This window comes from Cyanistes caeruleus, chromosome 5 (assembly GCF_971803275.1).
Source record: "Cyanistes caeruleus chromosome 5, bCyaCae1.hap1.1, whole genome shotgun sequence".
Classification (NCBI taxonomy): Eukaryota; Metazoa; Chordata; class Aves; order Passeriformes; family Paridae; genus Cyanistes; species Cyanistes caeruleus.
The window spans coordinates 48,564,192-48,591,086 of record NC_141705.1 but is presented as its reverse complement, the minus strand read 5'-3'; the positions used below and the strand labels follow the sequence as shown (position 1 = coordinate 48,591,086).

The following is a 26,895-nucleotide window of genomic DNA, read 5'->3' as shown; positions in this document are numbered from 1 at the left end:
AGGTTTAGTAACAAAAACCTTTGTTTTTTCTTGCTCAAAAAGCAGTAGTGCTGTCTGTAGCCTAATGTGGAAACTTGTACCCTGTGTAAAAATACTGTAGGCTAGTTCTCGTATTAAAAAAAACTCCACAGTCACTCCATTCCAGTCTAACATTGCCAGTTTATTCTCTATAGAAAACTGTTGGTCAGTCATAGAATAAACCTTCACACCCACCCAAAAATATGCTTGTACACATATTGCACATATTGAACCTTTAGAGTCATCTTGAAGGGTAAGAGGGGTTCTGCTCCCTCTGCAACATGGAGTGCATCACATTGTTTATTTAAGATGTTTGTTTGGAACAACACTGAACTGTTAAGATACCACCGCTGTTTTAGTCACACTGATCCCACAGCGTACCTTCAGTTTCAGCTCTTGCAGTCAGGCACTCCAGCCATGGATCCTGCACAGGTGATAAATGCTACTGACTTGTTCCTATTCTGGGGTCACTTGCTAGATGAAAGCTCTTCAAGTGTTTGTCTCAAAAAGAAATCTGTAAGTTGAAATAACATGAATTGTAAGTTTTAGGAGCCTCAGCCTAGAGCTGTACACTTGCCCAGAGTGTGACTCTGAGAACCAGAGAATCTTTTGCCCTGCAAACACCACAGGTGGGCAGAATCAGAGTCCTGACCTGAATGTAGTGACAGCATTAGTGTCAGCAGAACACTAGGCTTCTCATCCCATCCAATCTCCAACTGCAAGCTGACCTCTGCCAGCAGTACATCAGATCCCATGCTTTGGTGGCCTGGAAACATTCAGCACAGCTTTTCCTATTATAATAGCTCATGTCAGAGTTATTTTCCTATAGAAGAGCTTAACCCTGTTGGTTTGTATTCCTTAGGTTTTTCTTAAAGCACCCTTGCTGAAGCCACACCAATGATGATGTTTCCCTTTTCTCTGTCCCTCAGGTGAGCTCTATAATAGCAGATTTCAAGACACTGAAAGCACGTGTGACAGCGGTGTGGAGACCTCCTTCCGCAAGCTGAGTTTCACTTACTCAGACTCTCTGAACAGCAAGTCCTCACTAACACTGGGCAAAATGGCCCTGGGCTATGGACATGAAAATTCAGGGCAAAGCAATTATATAGCTGACTAGCGATCTTCAATTAGCAATATGCAGTTACAGGAACAAGTGGGACATTTCAAATTGTATCAGTGTCATCCTGGCCAGAGGGAAGGGAACTCACAACCAAAAGTGCACTGGAAGGATCTCACCTAAACCCAAAGAAATGGCAACTGCAGCATGTGACTGCTTCCTTCCTCAAGTACATTTAACTGTGTTCATTTACAATAACCAGGGCTACACTGCTGCATTAATACACAGGACTGGATCTTGAGAAAGACTGTCTGAGCTTTCCTGGTCTGTGAGGATTTTCTTTTACAGATGGAAAAGAAGTTGTTAATGCATAATACAAACTTACTAAAGAGGTTAAGCTCATGAGCAATCAGAAGATACAGTTTCTAGCTGCTCTCTTCATAATTTTTGCAGCACGGTTGTATGAAAACAGTTTATAAAATAGATGGCAAAGAAAAATCATTACTTTAATCACAGCAGTAACAACTCAGAAAAAAGAGAATCCTAAAAGAATCTTGTATATTTCAAATAATGTATTTAAACTTAACTTTGGTGTCTCTTATTCAAAAATTTTTTCAAGTTTGCCATTTTCCTACTTGTAAATAGTTTTTTTATATCTGTTCCTTTTTGAAAAAGTGGGCTTTTTAAATGCTTATTTTTATTTTACTTTTATAATAAAACCCTAAAATTAATTCTCCTGTCTTGTGCCTGTTGTGATTATTACATTACTTTTTAAGTAGAGTTATTGAAGATTTAGCATCTCAGGTTTAGGCATTGATACAAGATCATGCTGATTTTCAAGCACTAAAATAAATGAAAGGTTGCAAGCCACCTGTCTGAAAGCTAAAGTATCTTTTATGGAGGGAGAGCAGAACCATCAGCTACTGCTGAGCAGCTGTGCTTTGAAATTAAAGCCTCTGCCATGTTTTAGTTCTCATCATTATGACAGCAGAGAATCAATTTACACTGAAACCAACTACTTAGTGTCTCAGCAAATCTCTGATGAGACAGCTCTTCTTTGGGCTACCTAGAATCACCTGTAGTAGCTGGGTTCATGAGTGGTGTTTCTTCTTGTCTGACATCAGTTCTGAGATGGTGAGTGTCCTGTTTTTGATGCTGGTCCAACTAAACAGAGCAGGCATCAGAGTTCAAGATGAAAAAGCCAAGAGGGGCATCGTACCATTGTCACATCTAGCCAATTTTTGTTGCACAAAGACGGAGTGTTGACAGGGTAGTTCTTGGCTCAGCTCAATCTTCAGTAACCTGGTTGTCACTCCTGAGAAAATGAATCAAGATAAACCTTGAGAATGGTTATGTTTAGAGAGGCAGTTGCTGTAATGAATTAAACTGTGAGTATTGAAAAAAAACTTCTGAATTAATTTTATAATCCAGCTGAATCGCTGAGAACATTAATTACTTCCAGTGAAGATGAATAATAGTAAAAGTGCCATTCTTTCTTTCAGTTCTTACATGTAAAACCCTCACCTAGGCAGTGTCTAGGCATATAGGGCATAGTCTAAGGCATACAGATTTTTGTTCAATTAATGTACTTCTCCAGCATTCTTTTTCTATTCCAGCTCTAATAGAAAAAGGCAAAGGTTCTCATATTCGAGGAATGGAGGGACTTTTTGAGCCCTAGGAGAGCTGCTGTCCAAGTAAAACACACCTTCTGCTTCCACAGAATTTCCAGCACAGCTCAGGGGGCTGACAGGGATTTTTACTGAGCTTTCTACAATCCTGCAGGTGACCAGGCCACGCTGGCTGTTATTCACACCTTTTAGCTTTACTTCTGACCAGCTCTGCTTTTACACCACCAGAAGACACCTGGATCTGTATTTCCTTAAAGCACTTCATGACTAGATGTTGCATAATAGCTGTTTATCAGGTTAGTGATCATGCACAGCAGGTCCCCTAAGCCCTGTGTACTGAAGTGCTTTAAATAGCAGTCTGGCAGCTTCTCAATTTCAGTGTATTTAATAAAAAAAGGCTTTAATCCTTTTAGGTTTTTTTCATTTGTTTAAGAAATAGAAAAATACTATTGAGAGTCTGTCTACACCTGGCTTATATAGAGAAACCTCCAAACTTATTCTGCAGGTGCAGTGAAATAGAGCTCACTCCGTTATTCTGCTGCTCTACCGCAGTAATAAACATCAGAAACCAGTGGAATGCAGCAGAAGTTGTGACAAGATCCCTACAGATCTTCTCTACATTTGATATAAAATTAATGATTCAGAAAGTTAAACTGCCTTTGAGTTTACATTGGCTGCCACAGCTCTACGTTTCCTGGCATCATCTTGGCATGTATTTAAAAACTTGGAAATCAATGGTAGTGGGAAGCTCTAGGCAGCATTCTGAGATTCTGTGGACTACAGGAAGAGTAAGACTCTTACCTGCATGTAGTGGTGTATGAAGTGTCTTCTCCCTTGCCTGGGAAAGTAAAATGATTTTTTCATGCACTTAAGAAAGAAGAGCCACTGTCCTTCCCCCAAGTAAAGTGACAGGAATGGTGGTGGCCATTTGCTAGCTCAAGGTGCAGTGGTCAATACTCACCTACCATCCACAGCTTCTGGATGATCATGTCTTGAAATAAAGCGCATCTAGAGTAATGGCCAATGGCACAGTCCAAACTTCTGCCGGCTTCAAAAGATTCCTACAGCAAAAGACAACACAAGTTAATTACCAAGGAGTTCATTTTCTCCATTCAGCATTATAAAGCAGCCTGATGTCCCACTTTGAGCCAGCCTGGAGTATGTTTTTCCAAGGCTGCAGAAGTTTCCCATGGCCTCATTTAAATGTAACTGCTATAGGATTTTTCAGCTATGCAGTCACTCCTGCCATATGCACAATGCAGAAGAGCACTAGCTCAGGTACTTACAGGTCTCTACTGACTGACTACTTCTTACAGAGATGGCCTTGTTTCATTTAAGTTTTGGTTTTCCATGCTAATTGAACTAAATTTGGCCTTTTGTTTTGCTACCTTGTAACTGGATCTGACTGGAAAGCAGAGTTAGTAAGCACAACTTGAATTGAAACCTGTTCTAAAAACCATGTGTTCCTGATTCCCTAAGCAGGTAAGAAAGAAAACAGTGATATTGACAATGAAAAGGCTGGCTTGTAAGCTTCAAAACCATGCTCCTCCTGTACTGAAAGTAAGAAACTTACTGGCCCATTTCTCTCCTCCTGACACTGCTACAAGTCACTGAAATAGGCTCTGCTACAAAGCTCCAAAACCAAAAGGGAACTAACAGAAGTGAAAGTACTGAAGAAAGATGTGCCTCTAGAACAGAAAATCTGCCCAGGCCACAAGGTATGCAAACAGCAGATAAAAGAAAGACTGGCAGAGAACTCTGAACACTTACTTAGATAGGAACTTCTGCATGTATTTGCACGCTTCTTTCCTGGAGAAGATGCAGAACTTGAAAATGCTTCCAAGGATATGCTCCAGTATACTGGAGAAAAAAAAGTCTTCCTTGTGTGACAGAAAGTAGGAACAGGTGCCCTCTAAAGCTCAGAATAGCCTCTGCAAGCCCAGAATGAGTTCAGAGCCAAATCTCAGCCAGAGAATGGTTTTAGGACAACAGATTAGCCAAAACCAAAGAAGTGCTCTTCCCACACCTGCTCTCAAGTTCTGTTCTGGAAGGGCATTTGTCATGGCTGTGGGGCACTCTGGCTGCCACTTTTGCCCTCAGTGGAGAACAGCACAGAGGGGCTCAGAAGCAAACAAAGGGCATCAGCACAAGAGAACTCACTGGTCCTTAACAAGACATTGCAAGGCAGCACCTTGAAAGAACACTGACAAGGTCAGGCCCCTCTACTGCTGCCACCAATACTGAGGACAAGCACCACGACACTTACCAAATGCTCCTGCTGCCAGAGCCCCATCAGATAGAACTGGCAGCACAGGTGCTGCTGTAGCTGTAACAACACTCAGCTGGCAAGATGGACGTGTCCACAGGAGTGTGGGGGTACCAGTGCTGCCTTCTTATCTCTGCCTGATCTGAGACAAAGGCAGAACAATGTAACCAAGTATAGCACAGGACACCACTGTGAAACTACCAAGGGGAAATGGTTAACCAAAGCACACTTTACAATCGCTGCCGCATGGCAGGAGAACTTCTATAAATACACATCTATTACAACACCAGGAAACCAAAAGAACATATTGAGGATATTAAAACAATAATGGAAGTCAACCTTCACCTTCAAATTCTGTTTTGAGTTCAAGCATTTGGCTTAAGCAATTACTAATCTTTCATAATGGCACCTAGTGCTGAATTAAAGACTTTCAGTGAAAAAGAATGGATCTACTCCTTAGGGAGCTTCTGACCTTCAAAAACAGCGATAATTTAAAAAATTGTCCAAACCTTGCTATGTCAATCTGGTTATTGCAGAAAGCAACAGAAAAAAAAATAAAAGAATGGTGTTCTATATAACAGTGCTGGTAGACATTAGCTGCATAGCCACTTCATCACTTACTAATCATGTACCACATAGCTTCTTTCATAATTTTGCCTAAAAGTTGTGACAGGCTAAACAAAGTCAGAGTTATACAAATTTGTGGGTTTTTCTTCTAGCAATCCAAAGGCTCTTTTCTACCTATCTCAAACTTCACTCATTTGCTGGGATGAACAAATATCACCAACCTCCAGACAGGCCTTGTGATTGTCTTTAAACAAGTGATTCCTCCAAAGTTTTATTTATTTAACACTATTAAGTGCCATTTTGAAATGCTACCTGGATGTTGCTGGAAGAGACATTTCTCCATCAATGTAAGAAAGACATCAACAAACTTGCCCTTTTTGTAATACACTGCAGCAGTACATATTAATCATATTTTCTCCCCATTTTTTCATTCTTACCTTATATTGACTTTACTGCTACTTTGATTCCAGAACACAAAAGAAACTGAATAATTTTTCTGGTACTGCTGGCCCATGATTCCCCTCAGAATAGCTTTTAACTTCCTTTGTCACTGCCTATATTTATGAAGTTGTACTCATGACTGTCATTTTCCCTATTTATTTTACAAAATCTGTAAACATTGGCACATACACATCCATATTGTGATTGTTTTAATGTCTTCTTTTAACTAGGACTAGAGCTTTGAATCAGATGCAACTGCAGTTAGTTGTTTTGGTGATCCGATAAAGCATCTGTAAGTAACTCTCATTTATCATTTCCCTTTCTTCTGTAAGTTCTTCCTCTTGCAAAAGAGTATGTCAGTTTTGGTTAACACCAAAGTATCAGTCAATATGCTCATCTCTCTGCCTGTTAAAACTATGACCACAACTGAGATTGACCCCCAGCCTGAGTTCTGCAATGGAACACACAGCTGCTCCCCACCACGTGCTCCAGACCCCCACCACCAGCAGCAGCAAGTATCACCCACATGCTGCTTTTACAACACCAATGGACATCAGTAGCAGAGCTTGTTCAAACTCCACCTGCTGTGATGCTGATTCTGCTTTGCAAGAAAATTAGTATTTGCTTGGGTGGACAGAGTATCTTTGTGGAATGCCAGCAAGATCCCAGCTGCATTTCAAACCATGTCTGACAGACAAGCCCCACATTTAGCAACCTGCCCACGAAGTGGCTCGTTGGCCTACTGGCAGTAGTCCCAGCTTCACTCCCCATCCCTCTCCCTCGTCCCCAGCATACCTTGCTGTTATCCTAAAATTAATTTCCACTTACTGCATAATGAAGCTAGAAAAAAAATACGGCTGTGCTTTCAATACATCACATATATTATATGTAAGCTTTGCAGTTGGTATCTTTACATTGAACCAGCAGTTAAAATTCACATGACAGGAACAGACAGTATGCTCTTCAGCCAGCTCAAAGTGTATGTCACTGCAACTTCAGTCAAATTCTTCTAATTTTTTTTTTTTTTCTCCTCCTTTTTCACTCTTTATCTGTAAGGAAATGAAGTATTCTCAGACAACATCCAGTAGAGACGTCAAGATTAGTGAACTTTCTAGTTCTTCAACACTGGTAGGTTCCCAAGGATAAAACACAACCATTTTCTTCTTTTCAGTCATGAGGAAACCATTATCGCTAAATCTGCCTTTTATACTTCCTACATCCAGAGTAACAAAAGGAGCAATTGCAGTGGTCTGAAGAACAAATATATAAATATCATCTTGTTGGGATATAGAGGCCTGAAAGAGAAATTAAAAAAAAAGTATTACTAAAAAAAAAATACATCCTAAAGAAGACCCCAGTTACACCCAAACTGGGAAAGACCTGCATGTCAGTAAAACAGGCTGAACAACCACATTTAATCAAAATTAGTATTCCTCATATGTAAGAATCATGCAAAAACTGCAAATGTTACCAGAGCATTCCTACAGAATTACTACAGATTCTGGGAAAATGCTAAGAAGTATTATCACTTTGCCATCTTCTTATGAGACTAACTGAATAAATGGTAATCTGACTTCTACATAGTACTGGTATTCCATTTTTATTGCAGGGAGATTTGTGCTTTCACCAACACTTCACTCAACTTATCAATTCACGCTTGCCTTTCAATTATATACATAACAGAAACACGCAGAAGCAAAAGAAGATAAAAATCCCAGTAGGACAGAAAGTCATCTCAATGTATCATGGCAGTGAAGTCCTTATAGTTCATTTAGTAAAATACAAAAAAAATAGTAGTAAAGTATCAGGTCAAGGTATAATGTTCTACATTAAGTTCTATCAGTACTTAAATCTCAGAGAGACTTAAAATCCCAACCAGGATGCATTTTCATGCAACACTCCCCATTCACCATAATGAAAGACCATGCTACATAACTTTCAAATACCAATTAACATCTATAAAAAGAGGACAAATTGCAGTCAGTGCAGGCATCATGTTCTGGTTACAAGAAAAGCAACACTATTCATTTTTGAGAAAAAGCACACATCCTCTACACATTTTGTTTCCTGAAGAAATACTAATGCTTTTGATGCTTTTTAAAAACTATGCTACAAACAGTAGCTCTTGGATTAGCAATGTATTTGAAAGTCTAGTTAGTTTATTAGTAACTAAGTATAGACATACCAGCCTCTTGCAAAACATTTTTTTAATCCCAGCTGCATTTCTTAAAATGACCGCTTTGCATTTATCCTTGCTAGCTACCCCTATTAATTCGTATTGCAAAGGCAACAGTTAAAAGATAAAGGAATGAAATTTTCTGAAAATGCTCCAGTTGCAGAGCTTTTTTAATTGATATCATCCATAAACCAAAAAAACCAAACCAAAACAAAGAAACAAACTCCCCACAGCATGACTCAGACTCCAGATTGTACCACCGGATGAAAAAAAAAATTAAAAGGCTGATTTTTTTCTTTGTATACTCAGGAGGCAGGCTGTGCTGCCGTGAAAGAGATAAGAAGGAAAAATCTGGCCCATTTTCTTTTTGTAAAGCAATTATGCTGGTCCAGATTCAAAGAGATTAGACCTCTATTTCCCCCTTGTTCAGTTTAGCACTAAAGAGCAAAGCTGCAGTTTGAAAGCCAAATGTGAGAACACAAAGGTCCCCATCCTGCCCGTCTGACGATTAAGAATTTTCCAGTAAGATGTACATGCTAAGAAGTCAGGCTTAACAAAATGTGTGAGCACACACACACAGGGCATGCATGCTCTCTATATATACAGAAAGCCTGCTAGGAACAGAAGAAATCTAGGAAAAAACAGCAAATTGACTAAATGACAGTGTTATGCAACACTGATGCTTTTTGTGCCTTTTTAGGAGACTGACACGCTTGCCAGCTATTAAGAAATAATAACTGTTATGCAAATCAGAATCCTTACTGGAGGGCAGGGATTTGAAGGAGGAGGAAAGGAGCATGAAATACTGTGTGTTAGCAATGTTACACTGATCTAAGAGTGTGAGCACTTCCAGAGGAAATACTGCTGACAATAATGCACTCCACACTCAGCTGAACTAGGATCACCTAACCCTGACATATAGTGCTGTCTTCAAGCCACAACAATTGTCATGATGCTATTTGCTCTCTAGGGACACAAAGAAAAAAAAGGAGCAATGCTGCAAGGTGGAAGACAATCTAAACAAATGAAAGGGAGACTTCATTATTTAAAACAAAACAAAGCCCAGACAAAAAAAACCACAGACAAACCAACCCCACCAGTCTTATTTAGATACACATATAGTGACACCAGAAAAAAAAATCTGATTTTGAACTCAACCTGGAAGCCAGAATAGCAACAACTAAGGAGAAAGAATATTCAGTGGAATCAGACACTGCATAGCTGGCAAACAACTCAAAACAGTAAGATTAGCAAAATCAAATACAGTATTTTAGCATGATTGATGCTTACACTAAGCTGGGTCTTTTCTAATCCCACAGCATCCTTGAGTGATGAAAGGAAGTAATGGTTTGTAGGACTCCGAAGCCCATCTTCTCCCACGAGACAGAAAGTTATAATACAGCTTTTCCTGGTACAATTTCTGCATCTTTCCAGAAGGTCACTGATGGACTCCTTGTAGATGGGGACAGCACTCTGAGCTTTAACAGCCACACCTTCTTTGGCAAGGGTGCATACGGGCTCCAAAGAGCTCCAGGCGTGCACAACAACCTATCCCGCACATTGAGAGAGCACAAAGATTAGAAGAAAGGCTACACCTATGAAAACAATGCAGCATCCTAGATTTCAGATTGCTCATTACAACAGATGTTTCTCTGACAGCACCAGCTGATTTCCACCTAGCAAGAAACAACACAGTAGATATGGCATAAAAATTAGATCATTCTAAAAACCTAACAAGAGGTTCATTTCTAACAGTCTGGAGCTGCTCTTGATCTGCAAGACTTTTTTGTTTTCTCTAGGCTCCTTGAGAAGAAAAGATTGCCAATTCCTGCCAAGGGACTGCTGGGAAATGGAATTATTGTGTGGCTAGTTTGATGACTCTTTTTCCCCCCTTCTTTGATTAAAAAAACTCAAATGAAGGATTTTCTTGAGATTGCTCAGCATTATCTGATGTAACCCAACTGGGTATGCTGGAGATTCTGCATAATCACTCCTACATAGAAGCAAGCTCCATCATCTTGAAAGGGATTATGAAGGTTATATTAATACAGCAAAATACATTCCCAGACATCATCCATGCATTATGAATATACCCTTTTAGAAAGGGCATAATTTGAAAATTAAGCACTTAATGAGAGTTACAATATTCTGTACTGTAAGTTTTCAGTTATTTTTTGCCTTAACAGGAGTGTGCAGACCAGAATTGATCTTAACTCCTTTCAAGAGTTAAGTTCCAAATCTTCTTGAAGAGCAATATACAGTATTCATCAGAACTATCCTACTGCCAACACTTCTCTGATGCTATCAGAAAATCAGAATTTATGTCTGTTAGAATAACTCAGACCAGAAATGAACAATTTCATTAAGTGCAGTCCTACTCCAAGAACTGACTTTACAACGATTTTTTGTACCATATATTACCCCATATAAGCAACCTTATAAATCTGAAAATTCATGGAAGCCCACCAGACAGAGCAATGATCTAGGAGCTGGCATATTCATACTACTAGTTCCAAAATTACTGTTTCCAGATCTCAAGCTCTGCTTTTCCATCCTTCACACTATTTTCACATAGGACAGACTTGATGTCAGGAGCTAAATCTCATAGTGGAAAATGGTCCCTAAATTCATCTGTTATCTGATGATCTGTTATATGCTGCCATATGATTAACAGCAACAAAATGTAACAAGCTGAAAAAGAAGACTGTTGTCTACAAGAAAACACAGCTGTCCAAACACTGACATAAAAATCCTATCAGTTTCTATAGCATTCTCAGAAAAGAGTTAAGGCATCCATTACAAAACAGTGACATGCATAGGTGACCTTCCAATTAAAGATGTGCCATTCATATTTCAAAAAATAATCCAGTCCTTTTTCCCAGAGCCATGTAGTTTGAGTACTGGTAAGCAATGGTACAATCCCTTTTTTGCCCCCTACTTAATCAGGTTATCTAGTTCTAACACCCAGGGAACAGTTCTGTTAAGTAGTGAGGTACCATTTTTCACACTTTGTTCTATTTAGCCATCCATTTAAGATTTCAACAGAATAGTTCATTTCAGCCTTATACCCACAGGCTACAAGCAAAAGAACTTCTTCTCTGAAGCACTACACACTACTTTAATAAAGAATAGTGCTGCCCCTAAGATTAAACACTAGAGCTGCATCTCATGGTGCTTGAGCATGGCCTCACTGAAGCTTGTCTGTATAAAGATGTGTTCAATTCAGCTTCTCATATTTTTGCAGGAGGCACACAAGAGTGGTGAGGCAGCTGTCACTTACCCTCAAAGTCAGCTTGTGGTCTTCATGAAGATCTGAGACACCATAAATGTGCAACATCCCTTTATCTTCATAGGCCACAGGCAGCAGTGGTGCAAAGAAGTTCTGGGCAAAATAATGGAGCAGTTTCCACTTACCACCATACTCTAAAAAGAGTTAAAAAGAAGAAAGACTGAAACTGAATCCAAAATTGCCTCATCACACGTTCTCTGTACGGGCTTTCTGGTCCTGCTATTGGCAGTGCAACATCCCCCTCCACTCTTTTTCACCTCTATCAAATTCAAAGAGTGACTGAAGGTACTCTTGCTTCCTTCCAGGCAAGGCTCTGCCCTGGAAAAGATCTGATTCAAACTTTAAGCTTTCCCAAAAGCTTATACTTTTGTGTCTCTGTCCTATCACTGCTATACTGTCATTCAGTTAAAGGAAACCTTAAACACAAGTGACAAGGCTGACACAGTGTACCATACATAAACTAGCAGCTGGAACATCCGTGCTGTTGAGAATCCAGACACTCTGGCATTGCCACAAACTACCACTATTATAAAAAGAGACAAGGTACTTATACAAAGTGCTCTCTTCTCCTTTTTCAGTCCTCCTTTCAGTTCTTCCTTAGAGAACATCAATGGAAATAGACAAAAATAAGTTCCCAAACCAAAGACAGTGAGCTCAGCAAAACAAATTTGCCAAGATCTAGAGACTCCACCTCCTCCATGGGAGTTAGTATCCATGACAGACAGATGACAAACAGTTCACGCTGCTTCTTTAATGGAAAGCTGTACCTCATTACTTTTAATACTTTGAAAGTCTTCCATTAAACTGGAAAAGCCATCAAACTCTGCATCCTCTCCAAAAAAAGCAATTTTGCTGTTTCGCTTTGCAACACTGCCATGTAATAATTTTGAAAGAGAAGCTGCATCCATTTCCTCCTCTATTAACATTCCATCTAGCATCCACTGCCTGCATTTTAAGTTTGTCTTTGCTCAACCATTATCCAGTCATTGAAATGGCACTAAAAAGAAGTATCAAGTCAGCTGCACCATCTCACAAGGAAAGAAAAGTTAGATAGTGGTTTTCATTCTTGTTTCTGGCTCCTTATTTTATACAACAAGTTTAAAGCTGATGTATGCTTTATGATGTATGAAGAATATTTTCAGTGCGATGTTCTTCTTGTAACTCTCTTAGTATTTACTCTCTTGGTTTTGGTTCTTTTGCAAAGCTCTTAGCACTTTCAAACATCTCATAATTAAAGACTTATCCAGAGCAGCCTTTAAAGGCTTGTTGTGGCTTTCCCAGGGGGACTCAAACATGCTTTGTCTGCACTCCACATAAACATGAATGAACTTTGTGAAGAATAAGTGCATTAGCTCCAACTTAGCACATTACACATCACATTGTTCTCAGCAAGTTCACAACCAGCTAGCTTGGAGAACAAGAGAAGCTCATATCTGCCTGGAAAATCCACACAAGATTGAACTGTGCTATGAGATCAGTCTGTTGCCAGCAAAAACACCACTGGCATTCAAGTTAACTGCACTGAAGCAAACCAAAGAGATAAGGCTGGAGGAAAACTTCAGGAGAGGCAGCTGCATTTCTTCAAAACAGACAGTTGATAAACTGATGAACATACTCAGTATATTGATGCCTTTCAGTATAGAACTGTAGAGCTATCTGTGATGGAAAAGACCTCTAGGATCAACTTCAGCTGTTCACCTTCCAAGTGCACCATTAAACCATGTCCCTAAGTTCCCATGCCACATCTGTACATCTTGTAAGTGCATCTCGGAAGGGTGATTCCACCACTTCCCTGGGCAGCCCACTCCAAAGCTTGACAACACCTTGGTGAAGATCCAATTTAAACCTCCACTGGTACAACTTGATGCCATTTCCTCTTGTCCTGTCACTTGTTAATGGAGAAAAGGGGTGAACCCCCACCTCACTGTGACCTCCATTTAGGTAGTTGAAGCAGGGGGTGTGGAGGTATGTGTGTTTGTGTGTCCCAGCCTCCTTTCCTCCAGGCTAAACACCCCCAGCTCCCTCAGCCGCTCTCCGTAAGCCTTGTGCTCCAGCCCTTCCCCTGCTCCATTGCCCTTTTCTAGACATGCTCCAGCACCTCAGTCTCCTTCTTGCAGTGAAGGGCTCAGAACTGAACACAGAATTTGAGGTGCAGCCTCAACGGTGCAGAGTACAGGGGAACAATCCCTTCCCTACTCCTTGTGGCCACAGACACAAGCCAGGATGCCGCTGACCTTCTTGGCCCCCTGGGCATTGCTGGCTCATGTTCAGCTGCTGTTAACCAGCAGCCCCAGGTCCATTTCCACTGGGCAGCTTCCCAGCCACTCTGCCCCAGCCCACAGCACTGCCTGGAGTTGTAACCTAAGCGCAGGACTTGGCACTTGACCTTGCTGAACCTCATAAAACTGGCCTCAGTGTACTGATCCAGCCTGTCCAGATCTTTCTGCAGAGCCTTACTGCCACTCCCACCCAACTTGGTGTTGACTGCAAACTGGATGAGGGTGCACTTGAACCACTTGTTCAGATCCTTTATAAAGATATTAGGTAGGGCTGGCCCCAGTACTGAGCCCTGGGAAATCCCAGTAGTGACCCACTGTCAGCTGGATGTGAATCCATTCACCATCACACTCGTCCTTGTCCCACCAGCCAGTTTGTTTTTGTGGTGAATAGCGCACCCAGCCGTATCATGAGCAGCCAGTTTCTCCAGGAGAATGTTGTGGGAAATGGCATTAAGGCATTGCTAAAGTCTAGGCAGACAACAACCACAGCCTTTCCTCATTCACCAACTGCGTCAACTTGCCACAGGAGATCAAGCTGGTCAAGCAGGACCTGCCTTTCACAAACCTGTGCTGGCTGGGTCTGATCCCCTGGTGATAGGAACAAAGGAATGTTCTGGCATTCCAAGGACACTTACTGACAGAAAACATTGGTGCTTTAAAGAACAAGTCTACCAAAAACAGGGGGTGCTAACAAATTACTCTTCAGTCATTAAACTTGAGAAGATGGGAGATTTGGACTGGGGATGGATTATCTGAAACAGAATAAAGTGGGGGCAGTATCTGTCCAACAAACAAAAGCTATGGGCCTTGTATGAGAAATGGGCAGGGAGAGTCTGGGAGGGGTTGAAATCTCTAAAGCCCTCAAAACTGCTGCACAATTTCCTGGAACTCTAATTGTCAATTAATTAAATTGCCAGTGCAATAGATGTTGCTCACTGCAGAATCCAGGCAGAGTCCACCACAAGCTCAGACAAGTTACCCATCATGGTCTGAGGTTTCAGTGCCTGTTCACTTTTTTTTTTCCTGAGCTTAATTCACATCATGAAAATCTAGGCTTCAGCTATCTTATATGTGAAATGAATAACACAATTGATGTAGAGAAGTTTCTGCTACTTAGTGTAATATAAAATCCTGTTTCTTTTTGAATGGGTCCTTCTCTCAATCTCTGCTGTGCCTTGATTTCCAACTGGATTACACAGCCACACTGCAGAGGGAAAGAGAGGAGGTTTGCTACCTAGGCAGCAGAGCTCCTCAGAAAACCTTTACAGCAGAGAAGACGACACTCAGTGAACATGGCATTAAACTTTCACAGGGAAACCCAAGCAAACAAAAACCACAGCCAACAAACAAAATCAAACAAACCGCACACTTAAAAGTTTGGACCATTTCAAAACCCACTCCATTACTATGATATCCATTGTTTTGGAATGTTTGAAAAATCATTAGTCTGCTTAACTCTGATCAGCTTTTAAGACTGGTATTTCCCTTCCCAAAAATACTACGGCCATTTTGAAGAACCAAAACTCAACTGCTGTAGCAGTTTCACACATGAAGTGTTTTCCAAAGACAACTTTTCTAGCATCAGGATCTTGATAATACATTTGTCAAAGTAACTTCAGACAGCAAGGAAAATTGAAGCTAATTTAAAAGTCCATATTTTTCAGTTCTTCTGTTGTCTTGATTTCCATAAGACCAGAGCTAGATAGATACCTTTATTTAAAAACAGGCAAGTTGCATATCAAATACACCATGCACAGATGCCCAAAAATGGATGTAAAAAATCTGGAGGTCAGGAAGTTATCATGAGAAACCTCCGGGTTTAAACTTTCCTGTTACAGACATGCATGCCCAAGGCAACAGTCAAAAGTTATTTAAAATAGCCCTAGGGTGGCTTTCTCCTTCTCTCACCACATTTTAAAAAATTCTTACAGAAATCCATGTTCCTCAATTTTTCCTGACAATAACAAGGGGTTTGCACTCTCTGTAGTATTAAACTTCACAACAGGAAACTAAAGTTAGGTTTGTAATGAGACTCCAGTACCCTTTCATCTGACTCTTCCCTGAAGCCTTCTACACTGATGGCAGGAGTGCAGATAAACAGATCTCCCTGAAATGATTTTAAATTAATCACTTTGCACCATTAAATGCAACCCGAGAAACATGCTGCTAGTTCTTTCCTCACCTCAGCCTCATGAATTCAGATCAATTATTCTTCATAACAGCCTGTACCAGGGCTCACCAGGGGCACCAAATATTCCATCTGCAATAAAAGCCAGTTATCTGTTCAAGGAAATCTCATGACAACCTTGGGTACCTCAAGGTGACACTTGTCTGGGAGTGTCACAGCACTCCACCAAAACATACTGCAGAGATGTTAAAGCATCCAACATGGCACAGCCAGCTTCACAGCTAGGTGCTAACAGTCAGAACCCAGTTGTGATAAAACCTGTTTACTTCTGAGATGAAGGCAGAAGTACTATGATACAAGGGCCCTGCTGTGTTTTCATTCAACCCAAGGAAACATCTTAAAGGTAAAAGTTAAAAGGAGAAACATTTGCTACCTTCTTCCTTCCCCACCATGTGGAAACATTTCTGCTTTGTACCGGAAATTATGTAAACCCCTCCATGACTTTCTGCAAAGTAACAGATTTAAATAAAAGCACTCATTGGTGATTGATACTACTGTGCCATCTAACAAGATGCAGAAACATGTTTTTGAAGTGCAAATAAAACTAATTTCTCCGAAGTCTTGCATAATTTTAGACATTAGCATTTCAAAATCCCTCTACTGCACTGCCTAATTAAATGAATATTAAACCTTTCCTCATCTCACAGAGGGAATACAACAAAACAAAGGGACAGCTGTATCTCTGCTGAGCTTCTTTCTTCTAAACCAACTTCAACAACATATGAATAATTCAAGTATTTGATAAATATTCTAAAGTGATGTCATCTCTGTACTCAAAAAGACATTTATGGTCTCCACAACCATTACATCTATCAATACACCTGTCTTTACAAATGGACACTTCTCCAAGCATCTTTTTCTCTTGAGGCACTAAAAGCCTAAGAGCATCACTCACTGCTAGAATCATAAAAATGAACATTGTGATATTCCATTTCCTAATACAAGTCTAGAAAGTCCAGAAAGATAAGCATCATAGCTGGACCACTGCCTTAATATTTAAATAAATTAGTCTCTTTCTTGCACTGCTTTTTCCTTTGTTGTTGCAGTTATTTTGCTTAGATTAATTAAAAAAAAAAAAAAAAAAAAAGGAGAGGGATAAACATCTCCCAGAAAAAAAGAGGGAGGATGGCGTGGGCTAATTTTTTCTTAAAACGGCATTTTGTTCCAAGGACACATCAAGACTGCCCATAGACAGTCTTACTTTTTCTCTTAGCTTTTTTTAGTTTTCTTGTGTTTTTTCACATGTAAAATGCTTAATTAAAGACTTTCAAACCCAAAATACATGAGAAATAACTAAAATTGAAAGAGAATCTCTCCAAGTCCTTATACAGCTGCCATAGGACAGCTTCTCCATTTCAAAACTACTTCTAGGCAAAATGTTTGGAACACGAAACACAGACACTTCCCTCATGCCACACATTGCTCATTCCTCTCTACTTCTTACTGCCTAAGAGATTAGGCAGTATCTCTTTATATGTCTGATTATTTTTGTGTTTTAAGAGGAAAAAATAATATGTGTAAATAGCATATTAGCAGAATAATTTAGTCAACAGGAATGATTCACCCCATCTGACACCAAGTTAGACATCAAATCTCTGCCAGTCACCTTCTATAAAAAGCTTCTCAGAAGCTATGCTGGGTGAGAGATATCTTATGAAGTTCTGTGAAAATCAAATTCATCATGGAGAAGATAATTCTTCTTCCCAGTTCTAAGACAGCTAAGGACACAATGAATCACATTTGGAGATAATCATCTCTCCCCCCAACTGACTACAGAAAAAATCTAGATGCTCAATTTTTACATCATAAATCCCATCCTGGAATGAATTTCTAAAGAATGGACAGAAATATGTTCGAAGTTTGTAAAGCTACCCAAGAGACAGGGCAGAGTTATATTTCTTATTCTGATACTTCCAGATGAGGAAAACACAACTGGTAGCTGGTGCATTTTACCAGACTGTCACAAACTTACCCAAGGAAGCCCATGAAGGAGCCTGCCAAATGTCATTGAGCTGCCAGTACAGAGCTCCCATTGTGTGTCCTTCTCCATTGATTATTTCACTTTGACTAAAACGATAGAATTCAGTTTCTGTCTTTACACACTGAGCCTGCATCACCTTGGTCAGCAAAGAGATAAAAAATATTTTAGGTATATTGAATTTTACTTTTTTTTCAAAACATGTTTGAATATATTGATACACAACACAGACTTCACAGCAACAGCACATAACTTTAAACTTGAGCCCTGAGGAGTATCCACCTGCAGTGCAGTGGATCTCTGCTGGAAAAAGATCTATTCCTAGCAGATCCCAACAGCTTTGCAAGCAGTACCCTTCAAGAATCTCATACGGGGCTACTTCTATTCAGTGAAGATGGTCTTTGAAAGGCAAATCAAAGACAAGGAAAAGAAAATGGAATTTAAAATAAGTATTTTTTTTACATTAATTTAAATAACTCCCTCCAGAGTTGTAAAATGATGTTAAGCTGCATTACCTTCAACATACATTACCTTGGTGTCTAAACCCCTGCACTCTGAACTTACATTTTCACTATACAAGTCAAAACTGTACATCAGAAAAGCAACTATTTTTTCAGCTGCACTCCCACTCCTTTTCTGCTTCTCCATGTCATCTAGAAACCACTTCTCAGATTTTTCATTGGCCAAACTCTCAATGGATGCTAAACAGGCTGCTATGTTCTTCACACAGTTTATTACAATCAGGCTGGGGAAATATAAAGAAATTCTTAAAATAAAATTAAAAGCCTTTAGGAAAGTCCAAAAGGTAAAGATATTACTTCTAGTTAACCTCTAAAGCAAGTTTGCTTTCTTTAGCCTTTTTGCTATCCTTACTTTGGTATTAAATTGTTTAAGCTGTTAGTAAGGCCTTGATAGACCTAGCCTTAAAGAAACTCTCAGAGCTTTTTTGAGTCAGGACCTCATGGTGCAAGCTTTGCCCCTGGTTTCAATTTCACAGCATTATCTATCCTTGTTCTCTTGTCAAGAGTGCCAAAAATTCTCAAGCTATTTTGCTTTTATATAAAACTTGCTGACAGCAGCTCTCAAACATTAGAAACTTAGTGAGTGTGCAGCTATTTCCATCAAGAGTGTTTCAGAAATTCTTGAAACACAACAAAAATTAACAGCACTTTCAATTTGCCTTAATAGCATTAGAAAGTTACTTAGCATCTTTTAAAAGTTGCACAGAAATGACAAATAAAGAAGGAAGCATGATGTGGAACTACTATGAATAAAGAGTAAAACATACCCTTCTGCTTTGAAAAAAAAACCCCAAAGCTAGTAAGCTAGTACTAACCTAATTAATAGAGAACTACATTCTTTGGAAAAAAAACTTGTTTCCAAAGCTTGTGTGTTCCACAAATCAAAGCAGTGAGCCTACAGAGGCCACATGAAGAGCAAAACATCCCCACCCTGGAACAGGGAGTAACATGCAGCACTTGGAATACTCTTGTACCATGAAAGCCCAGCACATGCCTGTATCCTCCCACAGCTACATGAGCCCAGCTGGGGACAAGGATCAAGGCAGCACATAATGACAGACTTTCTCCCAGTTGAGACAGTTTCTGAGTAATTCCCTGATTATTCCAGTCCTTCTATCATGAAAATAGGATTCTCTCTACAATAAAAGAGAGACATGCTAGCTCCAAATTAAACTGGATTCTCCAGTCCTTCAGTAAGGAAACCTTCCATATGATGGAACACTGCCTAAGGGACCAGGTGCAGTTCTAACAGCTGACAGAACTTAATGGAACAAATACTGACAGCTACTTCTATGGAAGTCATCACTGTTACCTGAGTGAGGTAGATAATATCTTTCAATTGTTTTACAGGATCTGGGCTCTGGGGAAGCTTGAAATGACGCCTAATCTCTTGAAGCATCTGAATATTGCCACCATCATGGTGCTGCCGATGGAGAGAAAAATTGCTTGTGTAGGACCAGTCCTCAGGGGAGGAAACCTTTCAAAAACCACAAAAGTAAGGTATCTGAATGAAAAGGTAGAATCTACATTTAATGACAGCCAGGATATTGAGGAAAGGATATCCATTACAGCCTAATGACATAATCCAAAACCTTAAAACTGGTAGTTTATTTCTGCACTGCCTCATGTAGTTATGCAAGGATTTTGAATCCCTAACACCCTTTGCTGACACTCCTACAAATAAATGAAAACAGACATAGCTGCTGAACCCAGAAGAGCAACTTTTGTCTCAGTGGCTTTTAACTTATTTGTCAAGGTTTGGGTTGGCCAAGGGACCTGAGTTTTGCTTGTATTCACAGTAAATCAGAAACACATTAGATTTATGTGGAAGAATGTAATCTAGTCAAACACACCTAGGTATAAAAGTTATGTAAGTTAGTAGGGCTATAAATTCTAATAATATGTATATATATCTTCACAACTTGCCTCTGATAACAAATGATCATAAAATAGCTTTTTTCAACTAAGGATAACAACACAATATAACTCATTAAGTTATTTTTGCCAAGTTTTCATTGTAATTACTCTCTCTAATCTTATTTAAATTTGTTTCTTTTTAGGCTGGATTGAATAATTTTTATTTTTATTCATATAGATGAATGTTCTGATTATGCTTCAGATAATATGCTTTGCCCAGCAAATTGAAACGAATGTTCCAAACTCCTTTTGGTTGTATGCACAAATATCAACATCGCTCCCTGGACAAATGGATAAACAGGCATGATATGTCTCTGCTCCACTTTGCTAAGTAAGATAGAACATACAACAGCTAAATTTAGCAAAGACAAAACCAAATCCTCTTACATGCAATACATTAAGAAACAAATGATTTAAATGTAAGAAATTGGTAAAATACAGAAAAATCAAAATATTTTAAAAGCCAGCACAATTCAGCTTTTGTCATGTTCTCTTTCTCAAATACATGTCCCTAGATGCCACAAAAGTAAACAGATGTAAGTCAATCATTACTGAGCTATACATTAAATAGAATTACTACTAGAAATAACAGTTTCATAACAGTCTCTCATCCAAATGAGGTCCCTCTTGCAACATCAAAGTCTGGACTGGAAGAGACTCATCGCCCTCACTAAATGAGAGCGAAAGGGACAGGAAGGTGTGGAACCCAGCCTTACCTTTTCAATTGTACTGAAGGAAGGCCAGGACTGAAATCCATACTCTGAAGCAAAACGAGTTTTAGGATACACTGTCCAGTTCCAGCAGTCACTGTTGTAGTCATAGAAGTGTGTGTCACCATAATGGGTGTCGTAAGGATCCCGGGAAAGCCAGCCTTCTTTAACTGACTCCAAGCCATTGGTGGGACTGGATGCAACAAAAGGACGACTCTTATCTTCCTGGGATTTTAAAAACAAAACAAAACAAAACTACAACCCTCTTACAAAGTGATTGGCTTTTACCATCTGAATAAATAGACCATTTTTTGAAAAGAGGGGGTTGGGAGCAGGGAGACCATGCTTTTTCCAAATTTCTGAGTCACCACTTAGGACACATTCCCTTTTTATGTCCTAACATTCATCATCTTTACTTGCTTAATTAGCTTCTTACTTATGTTCTTGGAGGACAGCTGGGCATGATTCTGCTTGCTCTGCTGTTCTGAGGGATTCTCTCCTCACATCAAGAGATTCTCTATCTTTATATGCCTCTAAATTCTTAATGAAGGCTATTTAAAGTGTGCCTTGTGAAATATATACTCAAGGAACATTAATATTTGAGTACTGTGACTTCTTTATGGAAAATTATTACTTTTGCAGTGTTTTTGCAGGAACAAGGCCACGATTTTCTCCCTTTTTATTAAGAAGTCACCTAAATTTAGTCCTAAAAAATCCAAGCTATTCTACTTTTAATGCTTGCATGGTATCATTACAGGTTATTGTCATTTTAGCTGGCTCTGCATGCTAAGACAGATGAGACTACAAGAAGGGTTACATTTCAAATTGCTCAGAGCTGCCTTTATTTATAGCCTCAGTAGACTTAGAATACTAAATCTTTTAAGAGTAGCCTACAAAGTACTGAAGGAATCCTTTTGCAGGTATAATTCATTTAACACCCTACTTCTAGTAAGACAGGGGCCCGAGTTAGTTACCAGTAACAAGTTACTGCAATTGGCTCAAACACATCAATGCACTCAGACATGTGCTTCATTTTAAGCAACAGTCCTGCTTCCCCATCTTCGTCTTTTTTTCTCGATTTGAGTAAGTAAAAATTAACTGAAACAATTTACTGCAGGAAATCCTGGATTGCTTGAAGTCTTCAACTCAAAGGCAGAAGCCTTTTCAAGTTACCAAGTCCAGTACTACTAGTAGTTACAGCCTTCCTCAGTTGGCTTGTATTACACAGGACCTGAAGCTATCTCCCTCCACGGTTCCTTTTTGCACTCAAAATAGTTATTCTATGAATTTAAAATAAAAATGGGTCCATCTTGGATGGCAATGCTGCACAAGTATCAAGCCAGAACACCTCACTTTGTTGCACACACACTGGTCACCCAACTAGTGTAGCTAATCACAAAACCACCACAGCATGCCTCCACAGTACAGAAATCTAGAATCTCTTAAGAGGAGAAATAAACCTACAAAACCTGTGCAAAATGGGTAGTGCCTAATCACACTAGACTTCATCAAGGATTACAGGTGTTTGTGGATTGCATACTTGCCACTTAAATTTTAGATCAAAATATTTCACTTTGCCTGCATATACTGTAGAATACCAATATTTTGTTTACAAAATCAATATAATGACTACACAGCATGAGTTAAATGTTTAGCATCTCTTTTGCTTTACCTGCTTAGAAGAAAAAATATTCAGTCACATACTGAAGAAATAACATCTTTATAGATTTCTTCAACTGCTATTAAAAGACCTGAGGGTTGTTAAACGCTTTTCACAACAAAAGTATTCTTCAACAAAATCAGGATAAAGGAAACCTGATCATCTAGATTAATTAATTAATGGGCAAGTTGATTTTTGTCCACTGGAAGTGAAGGCACTTGTGGACATACTAAAAGCAGGAAAGAAAAAAGAAGCAGTATCAACTACACTTTCAAGTCTTACTTTACACATCACAAAATGTTAAAGACAAGTAATTTTTTTTTTCCTTTGAGAATAACTCTTGAGTTTAGAGAGTTGTTTAGGAGAGCTGGGAAAGGGCAATTTCCCAACATGCTCTTTCTCATGTCTTAAAATTATTAAAAAAAGGAAATCCCAACTTGCTCAAACATTGAAACCTTTTGCCAAGCCATATCCTCCTACAGTTTCTTAAGATTACTTACACTAAGAACTATTTCACGTATGTTGTTCACATAAAGGGTCACGTAGTCTTTGATATAGACTCCTATGTCAGGATAAGGTATGGAGAACCAGTTGCTTGCAATTGCTGCCTCATTTTCATTGTTACCACTCCACAGAATAATTGATGGATGAGATTTTAAACGTCGTACCTGAAACACAACTTACAGTTTCAAAGGTCAAGCAAAATTACTTATCTTAACAATGAATTTTTTTTTCAAAATCACTCTATTACTAGTTGAATTACATGTCCATATGTACATTACATATACTAAGCCTACAATTCCCATTTTTTGCCATACGGTTCACTATTCCCTCAGCTTGCCACTAGGCTCAAAGTTTTGTAATATACACTTTCAGAAGGGAAAAATTCTAATATGCTGACATACATCTGCCTTATGCCCGTATGTACCATCCACCTCTACTCAGCCATGTGTGAAGGATAAATTCTGCACAGTCTGCTTGACTGACTACTCCAAAAAGCAGTTAGAGCTCAAGAAGATTTAGCAAGGTTACATTTTGTGTCTGCTACATAAAGGTACACTAACAAACACTTCCAAACAACCATTTTTGGAAAGCTAACTTATACAGTCAGTCAATGAAAAACAGATAATGTGAAATTGAGCTTTGACACATGGATAAAATACCTGATGAGAAACTTCTGCTCTTACGGATTCTAAGTAATTCTGGTTGGTTGGATACAGTGCACATGCAAACATAAAATCCTGCCAAATCTACAAGGGAAAAGAAAGATTAAAATAAACTGTCAGCAAGTTACTTTACATACTTGAAAAATATATGCTATTGGGATGCACAATCCTTTGTTCAGACAGAAAACAAATCACATTCACCATGGGGCTCAAGTATGTGCATACTCCACTGTGGTTATCCTCGATATCAGGGTAATGAAATATTTACCCTCAGGAATGAGATCCTGACAGCCTACATTGAGGAGCAGAATACTTCTCAGTAGATGAAGTTCTGTGAGTTCCAATAGAATAATCAGAAATATAAACACGGAGCAATTTGCAGCTGAACAGAACAATTTCATATTTATTTACTATTTTGCAGGTGTAACATCAAATCCCCATTACTTAATGAGACAATTCTTCTGATGTGGTACTGAGCACACTTAACAGATGTTAATGTGTACTTGTTAAGAAAACACCTGCACAGAAAATCATCTTAAAACCAGCAAATCTGACCTAAGAGGGGCAGAAACAAACTAGATGCTTTAAAAATAGAGTTGTCTTTCTCTTCAAAGAAAGATCAAGTAGATACTACTAGAGAACAACAATCCTTTCAATTCAAGAACAATGAACTCCATTTGTACCTTGCAGGAGAATTAACAAAAAGGGGAAAGAAAGCCCAGTGACATGGATAAGATCTCTTGTTTACCTGTTTTGTTTTTTGAATTGTCAAAACCTTGAGGCTCCTTCTAGTCTATCTCAAACGTTAATGAAAAGACCTTTAGAAGGAGCACCTTAATCCAAAGGAGTCTGTAGGAGACTCCACTTTTCTAAATGCCGTGCTACACAGAGAGAGACTGAGACCAGCTCCTCATACAATTGCATTTTCCTTGCTGTGAGAATATGCTTTTCCATGTCTCTTTTCAGTACACATTCCCTAAGGAAACTGAAGATAAAGAATAGGACAGTGGGGAATAATGGAGCCATTAATAATTGTTACGACCTAACACTGTAAAGAAAAACCAAAGCTATTGCTGCAGAATCACTCATAATCCTTTAGTGACTATTGGTGTCAAAACTCTCCATTGAAAGAAACTTTTTCTCACTATTTCCCTCAGCAAGCTATCACTAGTTTTCCTTAAGCACAGTTTGACTTCAATGCACTTTTAAGCCTTTGCAAGACCATCAGAAGAAACAAAACCAAAAACCTCCCCCACTGCCCCCTCCAGAATAAGGGTCTGATTTTCTGCATTTACTTGCTATTTTGGCTGTTAAACAGGATCTAAATCTTGCACTGAGCACTGTACGGACACAGATCTAAGTGGCCTACTTAAGGTGCCTAATGTCAAAAATTAAAGAACTGTAAGTGCTCAGAAGCCTTGAAAATCAGGACACTCATTCAGTTGACTAAAATAGATTGAATTTTTTTTTTTTGCAAGTACATACATCTGAAAGCAGCAAGGTATGAATTCCGTTTCCCTGCTTCTTGTGGTGTTGACTAAGACCAAACACTTCTCAGGATTTTTAATACCAAATGTAACTTGGCCTTCATTCATCTAGTCACTACTTCATCAAAACTTATTAATGCATGGCTCCAAGTTTATATAATCAAAGGTACTCATCTAGGTTTAGTGATTGCAGCAGGTGTTCACCTTACAGCTACATTTATATTCAATTATAGCTTGTTCAAAATGGCCCCTTGGATAATGCCTTCCATGTCTGTCCTTGGGCCAAATGAAAAGTTTGAACAAAAAACCCAAACCTTTACAGCTACTGCTAAAAAAAGGAAAATACTTTTAGAAGAAATAAAATCCATTTCCATAACTGAGAAAAGCATGGCTACCTTCTACCTAATGGTGACCTTCTACTATAAAGTTTCCAAAATATCACTTCCAGATTCAACAGACAGCCTCTGTAATCAGAAACCATTCAAATTACAACGAAATTAAAGAACCCCAACCAGCCAACCAAAAAGTCAGGTTAATCTGACCTCTCATGCTGATACTCTACACTGTCCTTTGGAAAGATGGCTAGAACTAATGTATTAATTTTTTTTTTTTTTTCATTTAAAGTGGATTTTCATTTACAAGTTCTTGTCAGTTTTTAAGTAAGTATTCTGTGTTTATTGTTTTTACCATTATTCCTATTTCATCACAAATATCGTAAAATTCATCTTGTTCATACACTCCTCCTCCCCAAACCCGAAGGGCATTCATGTTAGCATCTGCTGCAGACTTCAACAGTAGCCTTAGTCTGTCAAATACAAAAAGGAGATATACAAGTTTTGTAAAGTATTAATTAAGAGTTTCTAAGTTTATAAAAAAAACCGAAGAAACTAATGCCCCTACCGAAAAAAAACCCCAAATCTAAATCATTAGCAGGCAATCTTAGATTTACAACTCTAATAGAAAGTATCAAAATACTCTGGTTTCTAAACCTGCATGTCTGGACAGAGCTCTCAAAAAGCAATTTTTTGTGCAGAAAAAGTTGCTTGTTACTGTTAAGAAACAGATGGAGTGACACACGTGTAAATGCTTTTACAGAAGTATTGGCAGGACCAGATTTAGAAATACTACGTTTTATTAATCATGTTGGTCTTTTCTCCCCTGATATTACTTGCTTTGTATCGTAATTACTTGAATTCAAATTCTCTTTAAACAAAATCAGGAATGTATATTCTCTTCCTAAGTTCCATAATGAATAGCAAGAATAGAGGAGTGAGAGGGTGAGGAGAAAGACTGAGACTGGGAATCTCATTTTAAGGGTTTTAGGCCCCAGTCATTTCTCCTTGAATCACACTGGCAGCCTTTAAATTGCATGTGTGTGCACACTGCACCATGCCCTGTTGTCCTGGTTCCCCAATAACCCAGAGCAAAGCTCAGACCAGGTACAGTGGAGCCCCCAGCCCAACTGCATCTCCAGCGTGCCATGCACTGAAATCCAAGTAGCCCAGATGAGATCAGGAAAAGGGGAGAGGCTACCATGCACCTCTGTA

The 26,895-nt window shown here is 39.0% G+C and overlaps 3 protein-coding genes across 21 annotated transcripts in view; 1 reads left to right on the top strand and 2 right to left on the bottom strand.

The window, feature by feature from the left end:
- Positions 1-1,806, top strand: part of NFKB1 (nuclear factor kappa B subunit 1) — a 57,707-nt gene extending 55,901 nt beyond the window's left edge. For all 4 annotated transcript variants that reach the window (XM_086888343.1, XM_086888345.1, XM_086888344.1 and 1 more), the window contains exon 24: positions 948-1,806. In XM_086888343.1, coding sequence (XP_086744469.1) covers positions 948-1,135 — 188 coding nt within the window. In that variant the 3' untranslated portion in view covers positions 1,136-1,806. The remainder of the gene's footprint in view (positions 1-947) is intronic.
- Positions 140-5,135, bottom strand: LOC147653093 (uncharacterized). Of its 5 annotated transcripts, none has more exons than XR_015286671.1 (6): positions 4,970-5,060; positions 4,474-4,563; positions 3,665-3,764; positions 2,152-2,390; positions 671-784; positions 140-532 (listed from the first exon to the last, which is right to left on the bottom strand). XR_015286671.1 is itself a non-coding variant. In XM_086888360.1 (5 exons), exons 1-5 carry the CDS (start codon positions 4,994-4,996, stop codon positions 486-488), a joined length of 384 nt encoding a protein of 127 aa, XP_086744486.1. In that variant the 5' UTR covers positions 4,997-5,135; the 3' UTR covers positions 265-485. The 5 variants fall into 5 exon arrangements, 3 of the variants coding, with proteins under 3 accessions (XP_086744486.1, XP_086744487.1, XP_086744485.1); XR_015286672.1 differs by having other exon boundaries at positions 2,295-2,390; XM_086888360.1 differs by lacking the exon at positions 4,474-4,563 and having other exon boundaries at positions 265-532; positions 2,295-2,390; positions 4,970-5,135.
- A 1,702-nt stretch (positions 5,136-6,837) lies between these two features.
- The window catches only part of MANBA (mannosidase beta), a 44,786-nt gene continuing 24,728 nt past the window's right edge, over positions 6,838-26,895 (bottom strand). For 6 of the 12 annotated variants that reach the window (XM_023924660.2, XM_023924667.2, XM_086888350.1 and 3 more), the window contains 9 exons: positions 26,036-26,153; positions 23,859-23,945; positions 23,196-23,363; positions 21,042-21,260; positions 19,721-19,885; positions 17,882-18,026; positions 11,434-11,576; positions 9,444-9,701; positions 6,838-7,272 (listed from right to left, as the gene is read on the bottom strand). In XM_023924660.2, the coding sequence (XP_023780428.2) occupies positions 7,048-7,272; positions 9,444-9,701; positions 11,434-11,576; positions 17,882-18,026; positions 19,721-19,885; positions 21,042-21,260; positions 23,196-23,363; positions 23,859-23,945; positions 26,036-26,153 (1,528 nt within the window). In that variant the 3' untranslated portion in view covers positions 6,838-7,047. The remainder of the gene's footprint in view (positions 7,273-9,443; positions 9,702-11,433; positions 11,577-17,881; positions 18,027-19,720; positions 19,886-21,041; positions 21,261-23,195; positions 23,364-23,858; positions 23,946-26,035; positions 26,154-26,895) is intronic. The other 6 variants (XM_086888347.1, XM_086888353.1, XM_086888354.1 and 3 more) reach the window with 3 other exon arrangements.